The 18,666-nt window shown below is 57.9% G+C and overlaps 2 protein-coding genes and 1 non-coding gene across 11 annotated transcripts; 2 read left to right on the top strand and 1 right to left on the bottom strand.

Moving 5' to 3' along the window:
• The first annotated feature begins 494 nt into the window (after nt 1–494).
• On the top strand, nt 495–568 carry TRNAN-GUU. The gene has a single exon. It is a non-coding gene; the product is annotated as a tRNA-Asn (tRNA).
• A 3,417-nt stretch (nt 569–3,985) lies between these two features.
• Nucleotides 3,986–14,979, top strand: PCGF2 (polycomb group ring finger 2). Of its 9 annotated transcripts, none has more exons than XM_045526332.1 (12): nt 5,302–5,853; nt 6,532–6,644; nt 9,929–10,081; nt 10,573–10,669; nt 10,756–10,842; nt 10,984–11,039; nt 11,120–11,170; nt 11,374–11,482; nt 11,642–11,696; nt 11,785–11,883; nt 12,827–12,907; nt 13,324–14,979. In XM_045526332.1, the coding sequence occupies exons 3-12, from the start codon at nt 9,970–9,972 to the stop codon at nt 13,699–13,701; spliced, it is 1,125 nt and encodes a 374-aa protein (XP_045382288.1). In that variant the 5' UTR covers nt 5,302–5,853; nt 6,532–6,644; nt 9,929–9,969; the 3' UTR covers nt 13,702–14,979. The 9 variants fall into 9 exon arrangements, with proteins under 9 accessions (XP_045382294.1, XP_045382293.1, XP_045382287.1 ...); XM_045526336.1 differs by lacking the exons at nt 5,302–5,853; nt 6,532–6,644 and adding an exon at nt 7,387–9,426 and having other exon boundaries at nt 13,324–13,432; nt 13,583–14,979; XM_045526331.1 differs by lacking the exons at nt 5,302–5,853; nt 6,532–6,644 and adding an exon at nt 4,109–4,163.
• Nucleotides 14,980–15,189: 210 nt separating this feature from the next.
• On the bottom strand, nt 15,190–18,316 carry CISD3 (CDGSH iron sulfur domain 3). The gene is made up of 4 exons (XM_045526339.1): nt 18,146–18,316; nt 17,748–17,783; nt 17,102–17,221; nt 15,190–15,593 (listed from the first exon to the last, which is right to left on the bottom strand). The coding sequence occupies exons 1-4, from the start codon at nt 18,173–18,175 to the stop codon at nt 15,414–15,416; spliced, it is 366 nt and encodes a 121-aa protein (XP_045382295.1). The 5' UTR covers nt 18,176–18,316; the 3' UTR covers nt 15,190–15,413.
• Nucleotides 18,317–18,666: the final 350 nt, after the last annotated feature.

Raw genomic sequence — 18,666 nt, 5'->3', positions numbered from 1 at the left:
AATCTTTGCATCTACTCTGTCCCAGCCGCTTTGCTAGGCTCTAGATAATCACTGGCCCAGAACAGTGCCTGGTATAGAGGAGGAGCCCATTAAGTGCAAATTTAACGATGCGAGGGGGGAAAGGAAGGGTATTCTGCTTTTTGCAGGGTTCAGCTGTAATTGGGAGTTTTAAGGCTGGAGGTTGTTTCTTAGGACGTCTTGTAGGTCGACTTCACGTATCCCCGTCTCACGTCCCCCTAAAAAGGGATGTTCTGGGCCTCTCCACATTTAAGGTAGAACCTGAGGATAGCCAGTGCCGACCCTTCGCAGTGCCAATGCAAGAGAAGCGTACACGTCCCGCGGCCTCCCCTCGCAATGCCCGCCGCGCCTTTCCCGGGATCGGGACCTTTCCCTTCGATTTCTTTCGTCTGATGGCGGGATCTCTGCTGTGGTTTCTGCGCCGTCCAGGCTCGCTCCCAATGACTCGGCTCACTGCCACCCCAGCAGTCGTCGCGGTCTCTGTGGCGCAATCGGTTAGCGCGTTCGGCTGTTAACCGAAAGGTTGGTGGTTCGAGCCCACCCAGGGACGTTGCGTGTGTTTTTTGTTTTTTGTTTTCCCGAGAATTGGAAATTAAGCTTTTGCTCATAACCGCTCAAAAGCCAAATATTTCTATTGACATGGCAGCGGTAACACTTTTTCTATAGCAAATAAGAGGGTCATTGTGGCTGAAAATTCGTCGTTGTTCAGTCAATGATGGAATCATTTCTCCAGTACTTCCCTCCATGCCCTCCTCGCCCCGCCTCCAAGCTGGATTGCAGGAAACCAAAGACAGGTTTTTGTCTCCCTAGGTAACACGTTTCAGGATGCATTTTTCGTAGGATTAAGAATGAATTTTCAGTGGGGGTTGGACAGTTTTCCGTTATATGCCTCAATCGATGTTACAATCTTGTTACAAATATTACATTTGGAGGGGAAGAGAGTAATGAGAGAGAGAAAGGCAAAGATCAATTGAAGGATGAAGAGAAACAAAGGTGGGAAAGGAAGAATATAGCTGCGACATACAGAGAAAGATGGGACATTACAGAGAAATAGGCGGTGCAGTGAGGGAAGACCCCAAGAAAATGGAGAGAGGGGGAAGAGAAGCATTTAATATGAGAAGCATCAGAAAAAGGGAAAGAACAATTTTTTTTCTAGAAATATAGAGGAATGGGGAGGAGGATGGGGAAATAAGCAGAAACTGACAAAGGACATTGTTTTCTGGAGAGGAAAGGTGTAAAGGGCACAGAGATAAAGACATTCATGAAAGCACTAGAAGAGCCGACCTCTCCTACCATAGTAATCATTTTATAAGGGCTGTTATCCTCGCAATAGTCCCAAGTGTGTGCCGGAAATAATTACCTGGATTTCTCACGTTCCTGCCCTCTGAGAGCCTCTAGTCTGTGACAGACACAGTGACTCTTCTGATAAGTATTTGTCAGCTAGAGGACCGTGTGAGATACAAGCACAAAATCAAGGGGCTCCTAATGTCTGCAGAGGCGCGTTCCAGGAAGCAGGGTGGGAGCCTCGATCTTTGTGGAGGATCGCAAAGTACTCCTGAGCGGTTCCTTCCACACTTGGTCTCTCAATATTCGGCTCAACGGAGGCCTCTTCTGGATGGCCCTTCTCAGTGCTCGTCCACCCTTAGCGGGAGCTCACACCAGATGCTGTGGATTCTAACGGGACAGGCGGGACAGGCTGTGTGTCCCTCCGGGTTTGCTCCCATTGGCCTGTGAGCGCCCCGCGCAAAAGCCCGGCTCATCTGCTTTATGTCCCCAGTGCCTAGTGCAGTATTTGACATTGGCATATGACAGATGCTTCTGTGTTGGTTAATAGAATAAAGACTGGGAAACCAGAGAAATTCAGTTGTGGGAAGAGTTGGGTCAGAAGATTTTCCTGGTAAATCAGAAAGGCCAGGGATATGGGGACTGGTCGTCCAGGACGAAAGAGATTAAATTGGAGTTTTGGTAGGTAGTGAGGTCTCCAGCATACTCCTTCTCTCTCCTGAATGGGGCTTAATAATTGAGGGGTAAATGAATGGATCCCGGCTTAGCACAGTGGCCCCCTTGGGCAGCCCTCCAGGATTAATGGGCCGCAGTGGGGACGCAGAGGAACGTCACCCCCCGGGGGCAACCGTGTGGATTACATGGGACCGACATCTCCGCGAAGCCCCTACAAGTCTCTCTTGCTCTGGGTCTTGAAGCCCGAAAGGAGAGACAAACCGGGAGTCCCTGCCACGCTCCCCTCCCGGAGAGCAAGTGGATGCGCGAGTCTTCCCTGGCAAAGGCCAGGATCCAGGCGACACAGTTGCGCTGGGGACAGTGGGCGTGTCTATGCCAAGAGCCCCCTTTCCACAGGGGCCGGTGAACTGCTGCAGGAACAGAGGAGCAGGTGACCGGATCCTCCCTTGGCCCTTCTGCCGCTGTTTCTCGGACCACTCCCTCTGGGCGGAAATCTCTCCCGCCCTTCTTTTCCTCCCTGCGCCCATTCAGCCGGTGTGGGCTGAGGGCTGAAGCTGGGGTCACTCGGCGGCCAGTGTCCGCAGTTCTACTGGTCGCCGGCCAGAGAGTGAAAACATTCAGTCCGGGGCCCCCAGATGTGGGCTGACTTGGCTGCCAGCAAGGAGGGAAGGAGGCAGGCACTCCGAAGCTTGGCAGATTCGTCTCCTAAATTCCCCAGCTCGAGCCACCCACCGTCAGTGCGCTTAATGGCGCTCTGGCCGGATAATCGAGCTCTCTGGAGCGACAGACACCGTGGCTATCCCTAATAAATCGTGAATGACGAACGAACGAATCGATCGTTCTAATGAGGCCCACCGTTGTCACCGTAGCGCAGTATCGATTCGCTTCCCTGGCGCCGGCCTCACCACTCCTCCCGGCTCTTCCAAGCCCGCCTCCCGGTCTCCCTCCGGCCGGAGCCACTGGGGACCTGAGCCCGAGCGCTGGGTGGAGCCGGGAGCGACGGCCGGGGTCGGCTGGCACCGGCCGCCTTTGCGCTCGGCCGGCTCCTTCCGCCGCTGCGGCGAGGGAGGCGCACGAGCCGCGCCGAGCGCCCAGCGCGAGCGAAAAATGCGGGAAGCGTTCAAGGCAGGAAAAAAAGCGCGGTCCCATTTTCGAGCCCGGGCGCTTCGCTTTCTAGTCCCTCCTGGCCTCTCGCCTTCGGCCGGGTTATTGTGTCCCAGGCCTGGACTCTGAGTTCGCGTCTCCAGCTGGTCTCCCCGTCCCGGGTTGCGTTCCATTCTTTGCCCGAGCACGCCGGGAGCGCCAGCCTCCACTGCACAAACTGAGACCCCCGCCAGGAGTCCCCCCAGCCCTGGCCTCACCCTCCACCCTCCACTCCCCTCTTGCGGTTTGCTCCCCCTGAGGCGCCCTGGCTGGGTCCCGGTGCGCCGCGTTTTAGAGCCAGCGATCCGGCCGCCGAGGGGGGAAAGGGGGAGTGGGGAGGGCATGCTTTCTCTTACAGATGCAGTTATTAATTTTAAGGGAGTGTCACTTGGAGTGAATGAAAATCACCCAACGCATGGCTGGAGGCGTCGCGTCCTCCGCCCGAGCCCTGCGCCCTTTGGTCTAGGCCGGGGCGTGGAGGACTGCGAGCCACATTTCAGCCCAGTCCTCATGTCACCATTTTCCAGGCGCCCCAGCTAGGGGTGGGGATCTCTGGGTCAGTGGGGTGGCGGGACACATATTTTGAGGGGAAGCGACTAATTGTGGAGGTTAACAGGAGGTGGATTCATCCTCCAGGGTCAGGGAGGCTGTTTGGGAAGGGAGGGGTCTTGTCCCAGTTTGGGGGGCCCAGCACTGGTGGCGGGGAAAGGCCGCGCGAGCCTCTCCCTCTCCTCTTTCCCTCTCCGCAAGCACCCTGAAGGAATGAAGTCACGTGGGTGAGTAGTGGGCGGGACTACTCTTGTCTGGAGGAAAAAGCCATTTTGTCTCCCCCCCCAACTCTGGTCCCTCCCCTCCCCCCAGGTCCCCTCCCCTCCCCTCTCTCCCTCCCACCCCAAGCCGCTTTCACAAACTCCTTTCTTACCGTAGGTTTCTCCCCTCCCGCCGCCCGAGCGAGCCACACGGCTGCGGCCCCCCTCCCCTCCCTTCCCTCCTTCCCTCCCTCCCATCCCCCCTCCCCGAGACCCACCGGACCCCGAACCCAGGTAAGCGGACGCGGACTCCCCCTTCCTTTCCTTCTCCTACCCTGTAACCATCTGGGGATTGGGATGGGGGCCGTTCCCTCCTTTACAAACCCCTGTGGGAGGGGGGAAGCCAGGAGCCGAGCCTGCGCTCGCATCCCCCCCGCGCCCCGCCAGCCCCTATCCTAGCTCGCCCCGTCCGCCCTCCTTTCTCCCTTTTTTTCTGCCCCCTTTTCCCTTTCCTCCCTTCCAAGATGGCCGAAGTGGAGTCCCCCTTTTAACGATTTGGCGTCTCCCTCGACCACCACCTCTTTGTGCAGCAGCCCCCTTGTAGACCCTGCTCCCGAGGTAGCGAGGGGGAAGGTCCGGGGCAGCCATGAGGGTTTTGGGGGTGCGCGCCGGGTTGGATCACGGCCCCCTAGCCCTCCCCGCGAGCCCGACCCGCCCCTGGCTCTACCGGATTTACCCCCTTTATTTCTGGGCAGGGGTCGCCTCTCTCGTGGGCACTGGGGCGGCGTGGACGCGCGAGGACTCGAGGCCAGGAGGGAGGGGACGTGCTTTTTGATTGCTGCGAGGCCGGGGGAGGGCGCCCTTCCTTGCCGGGTCCGGGCCCTCTCGGGCACCTCCCCCAGCCGGTCCCCTTGCCCGGGTCCCAGCACTGGGCTCCCCGCCCCCTCCCTAACCACCCCTGCGGAGCCTCTTTCTCTGGAGCACCCCTCCCGGGCCCCGCCGAAAGTTTGGCTGTGGGGAAGGTGGGAGCGGCCACCAGGTAACTGGGGTCCCTGATGCTTTGACCCGGGCTCCTGGGGGAGCCCGGGCTGAGGGGGTGGAATAGGAAGGAGGGGATTTGTCGCGATATTACCCACGCCGGCGGACGCTGGAGGGGTCTGAAGAACTGGCCCGTTTTCCACTGGGGAGCCCGGCAGCCCCTCCCTCCCCAGGCCCTCCTGCTGCTATCTCTGAGGGGGTGAGACCCCTGGGCAAGCAGACACCCTCTGCACCCCCTGTCTCCACGGTGGGCCCAGGTATGCCTCCCTCCCCCACTGCCCGCGTCTGCCCAGAATTGCTCTGGTTGGCTTGAGGAGGGAGGAGGCGGCCTGGGGGTGGGCAGGGGTGGGAATTTGCCTGTAAATATTGTGGAAGTGTTACTCTGCGCTTCCCCTGGCCTTTGTCTCGGAGTCCCCCACTCCATTGCCCAGACTGCCTCAGTCTCTCCAGGACTCTCCATCACTGGGGGGAGCTGGGTGCCTCCTGGTGGTTTCCCACTCTGTTCTCATACCTCCCTCTCTGGGCCTCTTGTAGTTTGTTTCTGTTCCTGAAACTCTGATTTCTTTCCTTCCCCGCCCCCCCTCCAAGGTGTTATTACTTGGACAAGGAGTATAAAGCCAGCTCTGTTGCAGCTTTTCAGTGGGGAGGTTTTCCCAGGGGTTCTTCTGGTTGGGGGGTGGGGGGTTGAGGCCTTAGAAGTGTCTTTGGAATGAGACAGGAAACTGACCCCAGGATCCAGACCATGTGTAGCTGGGTAGGGTTCAAGTTGAAGTCTTTGGGGGTGGGCAGGAAGGGGGACTCTCTGCTGCCCCTGGCCTAGCCTGAGAGATCTTGGTTGATGGAGCTGTTGCCATGGGAATGCAGAGAGCCTGCACAGGAAGAGGTTACATCTTTGTGCACGTCAGATGCCCACCGCAGCCCTCCAGCCTCTGGCCCCAGAGCAGAGGTTGGGAGCTGAACTGCCTTTGTTGCTGGAAGACTTATGTTATCATTTACCCTGGGTGGACAGGGGATGCACAAAAGGTTGGTGTGTGTTTGCAGGTCTGGTTCCCAGCAGGGATGGCAGGCTGTGTGCTTCTGGATGGGTGGGTGGGGATGGCTTGTGCATCTGGCAAGTGTGGGCCTGGCTTTTGGTCTGGCTGCATGTGTGGTGGGGTGTGTCTAGCTAAGCGTCTGTGTGTGTGTTTGTGGGTGTGTGGTGTCATGTCTGTCTGGCCTTGGCTGTTGTGAGTGTGAGAGAGGAAGTATGTCTGGCTGTGTGTGTATGTGTGTGTATCTGGTCATGTGTTGCTCTGAGTGTATATTTTGGGTTTTGGTCTTTGTTTGATCTTAGAGAGCTGAGAGGTGATGGTGGAGGGAGGCTAGAGTTAGCCCAGCTTCAGGAAGCTAGAGGCCTTTTTGATGCTTGGGAGAACAGGGGAGCAGATACTCCCTGCAGTGCTCAGGATCAGGGAAAGTTGAGAGGTTCACAGGGTCCCCAGGCAGATCCCATGGTCCCAAACACAAATACATGGAGCTGTGCTCTGGCCCACTGTGTGTCCATGGAGCCTCAGTTTCCCCATCTGTACCATGGAAGTGGGGTGGGCGATGAGGGTCTTCCCCTCTCTCCTTTTCCTACTTCAAGGTGAGAATGTGCGCTGATGGGCATGTTTTGGCCAGAACGCTCGCTGAGTGGTCCTCCTGCCACTCCAGGTAACTGCTGCGATGGAGGCAGCCAGGCGTTACCTCCTTAGACGGGTAAGGAGCCTGGCCTGGGTGCCAGCATGTGAAGAGCACTGGGATGGGAGTCAGGCAGTACCTTGTCACAGACTGCCACTGCCTTACTGCGTGAACTCAGACAAGTCATTTCTCCCTGAGTTTCTTTGGTCTGTAAAATGAAAGGATTGGACAAGATGCTTTCTAGGATCCCTTTCACTTCTGCAATTCTTGACGTCTTGATATGTGACCTTGAGTGACCTTTCCTAAGACCTGGAGACTTTCTCGTGAGGGAGTTGGGCTTATTTCACTGGAGGAAGGGTAGAGGAAAAAGTGCCACAGCTGCCATCTGAGGCAGCAGCAGGGACCCCGGCTGCATCCATGGTAGGCCACGAAGAAACTGACGGTGAGAGAGGCCAAAATTGCAGGGCAGCTTCCAGAAAGAGACTGGTCAAAATGGAGAAGTAGGGGTGTTCCCTATTAGTAGGGGGCTTTGAGGATGGGGAAAGACAGCTGTCAGGCTTGACTGGCAGGGAGGGATCGGCACTGGGTGCCGGATGCTGGATGCTGATGAAGGTCCTGTCCTGCTACTGTAGCCAGACCCGGGAATGGCCTGGACAATGGATTGGGGACAGAAGATCTTGAAAGGCTTGGCTTCTGGTTGGGGGAAAGGTTGTGTTGGGGGTGAGACCATACTGAGGTCTGCTGGGGGGGTGGGGTACAGTTGGGACTGACCCCTTAAAGCCCTGAGCTCCACAGAGGCCACTGGCAATGGCCCTCAGTCTCCCTTTTCTGCTCCTTACGATCTGTCTCTCCCACTCTTTCCCAAGTTCTTCCCATCTCTCAGCCTGTTCCCTAAAGCGATGACAGCTGGACTCCCAGCCACCCCTCACCCCTTTCCCCTCACCTTCCCACAACACACCAGCCAGTTGTAGCTGGGGACGAACTGGGTATCAGGAATGGGGGGCCCTCCCAGTCCTCCTGGGGATGGGAGATGGGGAGAGGGTGCTCTGGGGAAACAGAGCTCCTGTTTACATTGCTCTTGGCACCTGCTGGCAGGGCCCTGCAGGTAACCATGGCAATCGATGAGGAACCAATCAGTGCTTCTCCCTACCCCCAGCCCCAGAGGTAACATTTTGAGGCCCATGGGGATGGGGGGGCAGGGAGTGTGGCAAGGGCTCATTTCTTAAACAGAAGAAGGAGGAGCATTTGATTGAATAAGCGAGTCCCTTGCCCTCCTGTCCAGAAAGGGGCCTGAGGGATAGGCTTGGTCTGAATTCTCCCAAATGGGGGAAGGGAGTGGCCATTTGCACTGTGGGGCTCCTCTGTGTGTGTGTGTGTGTGTGTGTGTGTGTTTCTTAAAGTCGGTTTTGCAAACACAGTGAATGTGAATGAGGCGGCTAAGGCAGTGTGAAGAGCCTGCGCGTGCGTGTGTGCACACGTGTGTATGAGAGAGGAGAGGGAGGTGAGATCGACCCCCAGCATGTTTTGTCTCTGGCCGTTCACGCACACATAGATGCATCTGGACACAGACACGGGACAAGCAGTCACAGGAAGTACCTTTGGAGACCCAGACGGCACGTACACACACGATGGATATTACACACAATCAGAGACAGCCACTTGGATTGTTCTCTCCTCTGGATGGTTGTAATAATATTTGGGCATCTTGCCAGGGACAGGGTTACTATGGAAACGACCAAACAGTGGAGTAGCCGGCAGCCTTCTGCGTAATTGTGAAGAGGGGACCTGTGCAGGGAGTGCTGGCTGAGGCCACCCTGTATGGGGTGGGAACCCCTTTCATCCTTAGGTTTCAGGGGCCGCTGCCTCTCCACTGGGTCTCTGGGCTTGCTGTGGGGCCGGCTTGTTCCCCTCTGTCTGCCCTGCAACGTAGTCTCTCCCCCACGTGTTGCTTTTGTGTCTCTCGGTCTCTTTCGGTCTCTGGCCAGGTTCCCTGGGCCTCTGTTGGCTGTTTGGGTCCCGGCCAGACTCATCCTGGGGTCTCTATAGAAACTGCTGATCCCGGCTGTGAATTTCTTGTCCTAGAAAACCCAGTGTGGTGGCTTTAGAAATCTTTCTGGAAAGGAGAGAAGGGTATGAGTATGTTGTAAAGGAGCTGTTGGGGCTTGGCCACCCTCCCAAGCCCCACCCCTGGACTTTTACTCTGGGAAAGAGGAGGGAGGGAGGGGCCGACCCTTCTAAGTGAGGGTTTGATTTCTATACCAAGAAGTAAGCACAGTGGCCAGTCCAGAGCCGGACTTTGACCTCGCTGGACCCTGCCAGGCTGGTGGGGTGCTTGGGTGGGCTGGGGACAGAAAGAGCTGGACTTTGACTGACCTCACCAGACCCTGCCAGGCTTGGGTGGGCTGGGGACAGAAAACTTTCTGCCCAGCTCTGGCAGACATCCATGAGAACCTGTGGTTTGTTACTGGACAGCCTGTGAACAGGTGGCAGACATGTCACCAGAGTGGGAGGCGGTGGGAGGGTAGCACTGCCCACATGGGGAAATTCGTGCATGTGCAGGAAAGGGAGGTCATGGACCACAGTGTGCTGGTGGGCACTTGGCGAGGGGGCTGTCTGTCAGGGGCATGGTGGCAGGAATTCCTGTGGCAGGGACAGTAGTCTTTTTGCCTAAGCTCTTTGACCGCCTTTACCTGCAGAGTCCAGGGCTGGGCCTGGGGTCGGGCTGGCGCTGCGTATTCCCAGCTTCTTGCATGTGAGGACCTTCAGTGTTCCCTGCCTGAGTCCCGGGCCTGGAAGCTGGATGGTGCCGCCTTCAAACTTAGGGCCATGGTGTCTCCAGGGAAGGCTTCCTGGGGGAGTTGTGAGTGGCTAGAATGGAAGGCAGGGGAGGATGAAGTGGAAAGACCAAGTCTGAGGCCTTGCACCTGGGTGGAGGGGTTGAGAGAGCGAAGATAATTTATTCTTCCCTTCTTTTATTCCTTGAAGTTCAAGGCCCTGGCTTATTTATTTAAGTTTCCTCATAGCTCTTAATAGTCTTTAAATGTGTGACCACTTGAGTGAATATGGACTGGGATTGGGGAGATGTTGGGTAGTACTTCCTGTGGTCCAACTTCAGTCTTTCCTGCCACTCCTGAGATGGAGTGTGACCTTGTTGCTCAAGGCTGTGTGACTTTCCAGAGCCCCCGCACCCAGTGAACACTCAGAGGGGGCCAGAAGGACCATCCACATGCGTGCCCCTAGTCCTGCCTTGAAGGCAGAGAAGGGCCTTGGGCCCAGGGAGAGCTGTCGCTGGGGGGATGTGGAGTGAGGTGGGGGAGGGGCTGTCGTGTCTCCAGGTTTCTGACTCCACTTCCATTTCCCAGGGCGACGCTCCCCAGTCCCCCCACCCCCTGACCCCGGCATCATGCATCGGACCACACGGATCAAAATCACAGAGCTGAACCCTCACCTCATGTGTGCCCTCTGTGGGGGGTACTTCATTGATGCCACCACCATCGTGGAGTGCTTGCATTCCTGTGAGTTGGGTAGAGGGGCTGCTTCTCAGGGTGGGAAGCAGCTGGGTGGGAAGGGGCTGCTTCATAGACAGGTTGCCTGGAAGCGGTGACCTGGGGGGCTTCTCAGCCTAGTTGTTCATCTCAGGGACTTGTATCTGAATTCGCAGCTCTCTCTTGCATCTCTGTGGCTGAAATTTCACCCCTTCTTTGCACTATAGGCTTGGTGGCAAGGGGTTGAGGACCCAGGGAGGTCTTGGGACTTGGGGCTACCTTATACGTTGTACATGATACCAGCCTGTCTCTCACACACAGACACACAAGATCTGTCCTCCCCAAGGATGGATAAGGGGCAGTTGCCGCACTTGCCAAACACACATTGGGCCTTTGAGCAGGCCTGAACTGCAGGGACGAGGTGGAGAGGAAGGGATGTCTGGATCTGAGCAGGGGGCATGGAGGCTGCTCTTGGGGCAGGAAGGGGCTCTGACTCTGCTTTCTCTCTTCACACCCCCAAGTCTGCAAAACCTGCATCGTGCGCTACCTGGAGACCAACAAGTACTGCCCCATGTGTGACGTGCAGGTCCATAAAACCCGCCCACTGCTGAGCATCAGGTGGGCTTGGCACTGCCCCTCCTGCCCGTGCCCATCCTCTGGGTCAGCGTCCCTCTGTCCCCCTCACCCCTGCTGGCTTCCCACAGCCAAGGCGGCAGGAGTGGCAGAGCACGGGTGTGGACCCAGGCCCCTCCCCTCCCTCCGGTTGCACCCAGCTTGCCGTGGGCTAAGAGGTACTAGAGGGGTAAAGCCCAGACAGGGACCCCAATGCCTGGGCGCTGGGTCTAAGGAAGCGGGTGGGGAAGAGGGGTCCCCTGGCTGGGGAGATGGAGGCAGGGGTGGCTGCTAACAGGCCCCTGTACATTTTTTCCCAGATCTGACAAAACCCTCCAAGATATTGTCTACAAATTGGTCCCTGGGCTTTTTAAAGGTATTTGCACACCTTTCCTCCTACCCACAGCCCCGTTTCCCGGCCTGTGGTCCTCTCCTCACCCTCCTTCCTTTCTCCAGATGAGATGAAACGGCGACGGGATTTCTATGCAGCCTACCCCCTGACGGAGGGTGAGTGTGTTCACGGGACCACATAGGTCTGTAGCGCTGCCTCCGCTCGCCCTGGGGCCTCCTCCACGATACCTTCTCTGTGCTGCAGACGGCCAGCCCAGAGGGTGGCTGGGCTCGCCCTGCGGAGCTCTGTGACCCCTGGGTCCTTGACGGGCTCCCTTCCCCCTCTTCGGCCAACCCTTCAGAGCTCTCTCCTTCTGCAGTCCCCAACGGCTCCAATGAGGACCGCGGTGAGGTCCTAGAGCAGGAGAAGGGGGCTCTGAGCGATGACGAGATTGTCAGCCTCTCCATCGAGTTCTACGAAGGTGCCAGGCAAGTCCAGCCCAGGCTTGGCCTTTTGGGCTCCAGGATAGGTCACCCACTTCTCCCACCCTGGCCCCATTTCCTTGGGGGGGCCCTCTGGATGTGGGCACAGGGGGGCCTGCCTGCTCCTGCGTCTCCCTAGCTTCCCCCCCTTTCTCCTTCCCCCAGGGACCGGGAGGAGAAGAAGGGCCCCCTGGAGAATGGGGATGGGGACAAGGAGAAGGTGAGTTCTGGGGCCGGCCCAGGAATGGGATATGGGCTGGGAGGGAGTGGCCCGGGGTGCACACCTCCCATGGGTGCCTCTGCCCCAGCAGACAGGGGTGCGCTTCCTGCGGTGCCCGGCAGCCATGACCGTCATGCATCTTGCCAAGTTTCTTCGCAACAAGATGGATGTGCCCAGCAAGTACAAGGTGGGTCCCCAGGCCTTTCAAAAAATAAGTGACTGTACGTGGGTTTGTCTGACAATCTGTGCATCCCAGCCATTGTTCAGGACTGGCTGGGTGTCACCCAGGGCTTGCACAGTTGTGTAACTGAGCCCCAGTAGAAGGGTGGTTGAAACCAAGTGAGGGTGGGGTGGTCTAGGTCTGCTGAAGTCAGCATGCAGAGGTGCATGGGACCAAGATGGTATGTGTGTGCGTGTGCACATGCTTGCAGCACTCAGAACTGTGGCAGAGTGTGTGTGAGCGTGCAGGGCCTTCTCTGGGGCCAGCTGGCTGCGGGAAGGCCAGTCTGAAATTCCAGAGGAGCTCTAGGATGTTGCTTCTCAAACTTGAGTGTGTGTACAATCCCCTGGAGATACTGTTAAAGTGCAAATTCTGATTCAGTAGATTATGCATTTCTAACAAGCTCCTAGATGCTGAAGGTCCCCGGACCACACTTTGAGTAGTGAGGATCTAGGAGAGTGGATCCTAAACTTTGTTCCATGTTAAGTTATGTGAGTGGACTCACATCTTACCAGCTAAGTCAGAATCTCTGGGTTGAGACGCAAGCATTGGTATTTTTTAGAGCTCCCTGGGTGACTCCATTGTACAGCCAGGGGTGACAGCCAGAGTTGCAGGAGATGCCCCTGAGCCTTTTTAGCTCCTCTGGGAGAGCTGCCGGAGATAGGAGACCTAGATGGTGTGGATGGTGGGGTTGTTAACAATGGGGAGTGTCTTCTCTGGATCCCATCCCACCTGGGGGTTATGTTGGAACAGCCCTGATAGGAAAGTCAAATCCACAGTGAAACCCAAGAGGACGGAGGGGCCACTTGCAAATCCATCCTTCCCACTGCCCCACCTCCCAGTCCCCACGACTCAGCCTGGAGCCCTGAGTCTGGCCAGGGTCATGGCGTCCTCTGCTTCCTCCCCCCAGGTGGAGGTTCTGTACGAGGATGAGCCACTAAAGGAGTACTACACCCTCATGGACATCGCCTACATCTACCCCTGGCGGCGGGTGAGCCTGGCAGGGCGGGCCGGGCAGGGAGCAGGCGCCTGCAGGGGCTGGCATTGATCTGTGGCCACATGGGCCAACCTCCTCTAGTCACAGACAGCCCATCCTTTGCCCCATGAGCTGGCCTGTCCATCTCTTGCTGACGACTTCCCACACGCGGGAGGAAAGGCTCCTTTGGCAGATTGCCCTGATGTGGGGTCAGACGTGGATGCCCTCTGCGTTTTAGCTCCCCTCTCTCCTCTCTGTCTCCAAGTCTCTGGGTCTTCGTGTGTGCCCGTGTCTCTGTCTTCTCCAAGACCCTGTGTCTTCCCTTTCTTCTTACCTGGGCACTGTGGGGTGGAGCGGGGTGGCTCCCTGGTAGCCTGTTTCTCCTGACACCCTCCCCTTCCCTGGCTCTCTCCTCCTCCCTGTCCCCGCAGAACGGGCCTCTCCCCCTTAAGTACCGTGTCCAGCCAGCCTGCAAGCGGCTCACCTTGCCCACAGTGCCCACTCCTTCCGAGGGCACCAACACCAGCGGGGCGTCCGAGTGTGAGTCTGTCAGCGACAAGGCTCCCAGCCCTGCCACCCTGCCGGCCACCTCCTCCTCCCTGCCCAGCCCAGCCACCCCCTCCCATGGCTCTCCCAGCTCCCATGGGCCACCCACCACCCACCCTACCTCCCCCACTCCCCCTTCGACAGCCAGTGGGGCCACCACAGCTGCCAACGGGGGTACCTCGAACTGCCTGCAGACGCCATCCTCCACCAGCAGGGGGCGCAAGATGACTGTCAACGGCGCGCCCGTGCCCCCCTTAACTTGAGGAAAGGGACCCTGGGCCTCATTTCCAGCCATGCCTCTCCACTCCCTCCACTTTTTCTGGGCCCTTTTTTTCCACCTCTTCTACTTGCCCCAACACCTCCCACCTTGGGGGTGGGGGGCGGGTTTTATAAATAAATCTATATATATATGTACATAGGAAAAACCAAATATACATACTTATTTTCTATGGACCAACCAGATTAATTTAAATGCCACAGAAAACAAACTTTATGTGTGTGTGTATGTGTGAGGGATGGGGTGTTCATTTTTAGGGGGTCTTGTGTAATTTGCTCTGCTCTCTTTTGGGGGGCACCTGGAGGTAGACTGGAGGGGTCATGTGAGGCCCAGTAAAGTTCTGCCCCCCCCCCCCGTTTCCCAAGGCAGATGGGATGTTGGGGGCCCACCAGCCCCCAAAGCTTTAGGCACAATTCTGACTGGCTGCGTGTAGGGGTGCACCCTGTTCTCTACCCGTATCGGCTGCTATCCTGCCCCTGAGCAGTGCCCCCCGTCGTCGAATGTCCAGAGAATTGCTCAGACAGTGCCTTTTACCAGTGCAGCTTACCCCCTGGTCCCGAGGGGTGCGCGGGCTGCAGGGATGGCATCTCCCTCGCTGCCTCCTCTTGCAGTGGCAACTTTGTGCAAAGAATAGATAGTTCTGCCTCTTTTTTTCTCTCTCCTGTGTGTGTGGTCCTTCTTTCATCATTTATCTTGTGGAAGATTTCAGGCCACAGGAGGCCTCAGCCCCTGAAATGCCGCTGTGGCTTTAGTATTGTGAACCGCTTCACCCGCTCCTGCCCCCTGCCCTCACCCAGGAACGCTCACTAGCAGGACTTAGGGCTATGGGTGGAGGGGGCGGGGTGGGGTTAACCTCGGACAAGCACAGACCCCAGATTTTGCCACAGGCAAACAGCCCTCCAGGTCCCTCTCCACCCCCTGCTAAGGCCCAGGCAGGACAGAGCAATGGTGGCATCTAAAAGCACAAGATGGCAGCTCTGACCCCGGCCCCACTCCGGAGAGGTCAATGGACCACCTCCACAGGGACAGGCCCCAGCGGATCACTGCCCACCTTGTTTCTTCAAATGTACATAGCTCTGGAGGTGAGGGGGCAGGAGTGGAGAGTCTATCACAACCTAGGTGTGTGGGTCGGGACACCCCCCCCCTTCCATGGGTTTGTGTGTGTTTGCACCTTGTCGTGTGTCTGAGGTCCTGTGACTGTACCCTCCTGCCCTGGGACATTTGTATCTCTTGGCTTTGTAATAAATGCTGCATACTCTCTGGAGCCTGTAGTTCTTTGGGGTACAGAGAAGGGAGGTAGGGGGATTCCTTGGCCTCATTATGCCTCTTATCTTTGGGTTCTCCCTGTCTTGGGGGTCCTATATGGGATGAACCTGAATAGCCCTGAATAGCAGCTGGTCAGGTGCATGCACAGGCTGAAATCTGGAGCAGGAGACAAGCATGTGTCTCACACCAGTGACCACAAGGACACCACTCTGGGTGGGCATGCTTATTTAATGCCATCTTCACCACCAGCAGGCACTGAACCAGGGGCCCACTCCCGGCTGCCCCAGACTAGGGTCCTCAGCTTATGAGGAACGATTCCTTCACGAGCCAGCTGTGGGTCCTGGGGTCTTTGGATGATCCCTTCTTGGACTCAGCACTTGGCTTCCTTCCCACAAAGGGGTTCCCATCAGGCCTGGGGCCAAGGCCACCCTCTCACAGTGGGGAGCCCACTTCTGCCTTCTGCACCCGCTCACTCCTGTGGGTGCCATCGCAGTACGGGGGCTTCTGGGTGGCTTTGCAGGTACAGAGTGCCACAGTGCGGGTCTCCTGGGCCTTGAACTTGAGTGGGGATAGCCCGGTGCGTTGGAAGAAGTGGGAGCCATCGCAGAAGGGCTGGTGGGGGAAAGAGAGGAGTCAAAGACCTGACCCCACCTCCTGGCCAGGGCAGGGCAGGGCAGGTCCTGGAGCTCAGGGAGAGAGGAGCACAGTTTCTGGGGCCCAGGCTCCCGAGGGAGGCTGCCTGGCTTCACTAATTTACCTCTCTCATGTAACGTGGGGGTAATGAGTAGGGTTGTCACAAGGAAAGAAAATAAATAACGGTCACCATGCACTTGCCCGTAGTAAGTGTTCAGTAAGTATGTGTCTTCACAGCACTAGTCCCTGGGGGCCTAGAGGGCCAGGACACAAGGACAGAATTTTCAAGGTGACCTCCAGTATCAGCAACATTTACGCTAATAGGCTTTTTTTAAATGGCTCTGAGTCTGTTGGTTCATGAAATTTCTTTCATGTTCCCAGGATAAAAACTTCTCTGGGTTGCAGAGCACCTGCCTGCCTTAACACTGCGATAGCAGTTTTTTCTGGCTCCAGGCAACAACTGGCATGACAGGGAGTGACAGGGAGGAGGGGAGGTCCCACAGCAAACCGGCTGCCTGGTGCAGGAGTGCACTCCCTATCCTCCCAGAAGCTGTTCAAGCAGAAACTGGGTGATGGAAACAGGCCCAGGGAGGTGACTTGCGTTGCTAGTTAGTGGCTGAGCTGGAGCCAAGGCCTCTTGACCTTGAAACCAGGGTGGGATGGGAGGAGAGGTGAGAGAATTGTGCCAATAAAAATCAGCAACCTGGCCCAGAGGGCATGAGGCAGAGGCAGGTGCACTTAAGTGGGATGCTGGGTCACTGACGCCATACCACACGGCTTGGAGGAACACAGTTCAGAGCTTAGCTCAGGAAGGAAAGGGGCCCTCCCAGGAGGTGAAGAATATGGGCAGGGTTCCTGCTGGGGCAGAAGGGAGAAGGGGTCTGGGGCAGGCAACGAGGCTGAGAAGACAGCAGGCTGTGGTGGGCAACCAGGAAAGTCACATCAACTGTTAACAGAAAGGGGAGGGTTTTCTGGAAGAAGAGGACTGGAGAGGAGCACAGGGGAAGGCTGGGAAGCTTTGGGAGCAGGAGAGCCTGGGCAGAATCTCTTCCCAATATTGGGGTCGAGGGCCTGGGAACCTATGGCCCAGAAGCTTCCCGGACGGAGGAAGGAGTAAGGAGTGAGGGAAAGAGACAGGTGCGCCTCTCGGTGCCTTCGAGCTGGGAGCCCAGGAAGGTGCCTCTGAGAAGGAAAGAGACCAGAAGAGTCCAGAAGCTGGGCTCCAGCAGCTGGGCTGTGTAACTGATTTTCTATCTCTCCAGCTTCATTTCAAGGAGTAGATGCAGACAAGTGAGCTCAAGGCTGCTGGTGGCGCTGGCCTTTGAGTATTCTTTCACCTCCAAGCCCCCTTGGTGTCACTCAGGTATGTGTGGGAAGAAGAGGTCCATCTTGGGTGGGAACTCCCAGGAGACACTATCCTGTCCCATAGGTCATAGGTCAACGGGAAGTGTCATAGGTCAATAGGAAGGCGGGGTAGGGTCTCTCACCTGTTTCTTGCTGTGGCCACACACACACCACCTGTAGGTTTTCCCAGCTACCAGCTCCACCTTGATGGGTGTTTTCAGGGCCACCACGGGCTTGGCTGGGGTTTTGGGGAACCACCGGGCCTGGGGCCAGGGAAGATGAGGGGCTCAGGGTCAGCTCAAACTCTAGAAGCACTTTCCTGCCAGTTTCCCACTGGCCTAGGGGTTTGGCAAGCTTCCTCCATAGGAGGCTGATCTGATGCCACCCAGCAACGACATTCCCCGAATGACACCATAAGGACCCTGAACTCTGGATAGAGAAGAGATTTCAAGGCCATGCAGGCACTCAGGTTTCAGGCTCCAGCTGCCCTCCCTCAAACCCTGGCTCCTACTTGGGTGCTAGGAGGGAGGGCCCAGATCCTGCCATCCTATGGCAGGGCCACCCACACCTGGGGCTCAGTTAATCAGGCACTGCTGTTCTCACCGCCAAAGCTTGGCTCCCTGCCCAGTGCCCTCTGGTCCACTCCACCTCCCCTAGAGCCATAAGGGTGACAGAGGCAAGGCTCTGGGAGCCTGGAGTCTGGAGAATATGGCTGTATTCTTCCTGGTTCCACTCCCTGGTCTCCGGGGCAGGGGGAATTGTGCAGGAGGGGAGGCTGGCGGTACTTACTAGCCAGGAGAAGATGTCCCGCCTCTGGTTCAGGTTCTGCAAGGCACACAAGCATCACAAGACGGTGGTTTGGAAACAGAAAAAATCCCTGATAAGAGGAGGCCGGGGGAAGCTATCTGGGAGGGAAGAGCTAACAGGCTTAAGGGGAGTGGGAGAAATGAGGGTCCGAAAAGGGGGTCACAAGATAAGGAGTCTTGCTGGGGAGATCCTGGCACCAGCAGGAGCTCAGGGAAAGGCTGCTGAGTGGAGAGCTGCGAAGCTGGCGGCTGCGCGGGGTCCTGGGGACGCTAGGCCCGGGGCGGGGCGGGGCTTGGGACGGGGCCTGGCCGGGGACGGGGGCTCCCGAACCAGGAGAGGAGGAGACCTGGGCTGGGCTGGGCTGGGCATGGGGTACTCACCCAGGCGCCGCGTGCCGCCGGCCGCAGCATCGTCCCCACACTGAGCACGGTCCTCGGAGCGTCGAGCTCGCCGACCCCGCCCTGCCGAGTCACCTTTCCGCTCCCTCCGCCTCCCCGCCCGGCCGGCCCCGCCTCGGCCCGGAAGACGCCGCAGGGCTCCGCACGCGCAGGGGCCGGGCTCTCCGCGGTCTGGAAGCTGGGCCGGGGCGCCCGCCCCGCAGCCTCCTCCGGTCCCCGCGGCGTGGCGCGGTTTGGGACGGGCCTGTCTGCGGAATGCCCGGCGCCGAGCGCCGCCGCCCGAGGCCACCCCCGGGGGAGCGGGGACCCTCCTGGGAGCTGTTTTCCCACGGAGAGTCTAGGGCCGGGCTCCGGAAGCGCAGCGGGGGCGCATCTCATCACCCCGGGAGCCAGTGAAGAGCGGAGCCCGCGTTCCGGAGGGTGCGGAGCCGGGACCTGCGTCCTCGACTTGCGCCCGGGTGCCTGGTGCGCTGTGGCGTGTGCACTGCTGCTGTAAGTGCCGA

The sequence above is a fragment of the Lemur catta genome, chromosome 15 (assembly GCF_020740605.2).
Source record: "Lemur catta isolate mLemCat1 chromosome 15, mLemCat1.pri, whole genome shotgun sequence".
NCBI lineage: Eukaryota > Metazoa > Chordata > Mammalia > Primates > Lemuridae > Lemur > Lemur catta.
This window is presented reverse-complemented; position numbering and strand designations above follow the sequence as displayed.

Coding starts and splice junctions, on each gene's coding strand:
- PCGF2 (XM_045526329.1), top strand. CDS start 9,393: ATGGTGTCTCCAGGGAAGGCTTCCTGGGGGAGTT. Junction 10,082..10,572: donor CGTGGAGTGCTTGCATTCCT/GTGAGTTGGGTA, acceptor CACACCCCCAAG/TCTGCAAAACCTGCATCGTG. Junction 11,040..11,119: donor GGTCCCTGGGCTTTTTAAAG/GTATTTGCACAC, acceptor TCCTTTCTCCAG/ATGAGATGAAACGGCGACGG.
- CISD3 (XM_045526339.1), bottom strand. CDS start 18,175: ATGCTGCGGCCGGCGGCACGCGGCGCCTGG. Junction 17,222..17,747: donor GGGACATCTTCTCCTGGCTA/GTAAGTACCGCC, acceptor CCCTGGCCCCAG/GCCCGGTGGTTCCCCAAAAC. Junction 15,594..17,101: donor GTGGCCACAGCAAGAAACAG/GTGAGAGACCCT, acceptor TTCCCCCACCAG/CCCTTCTGCGATGGCTCCCA.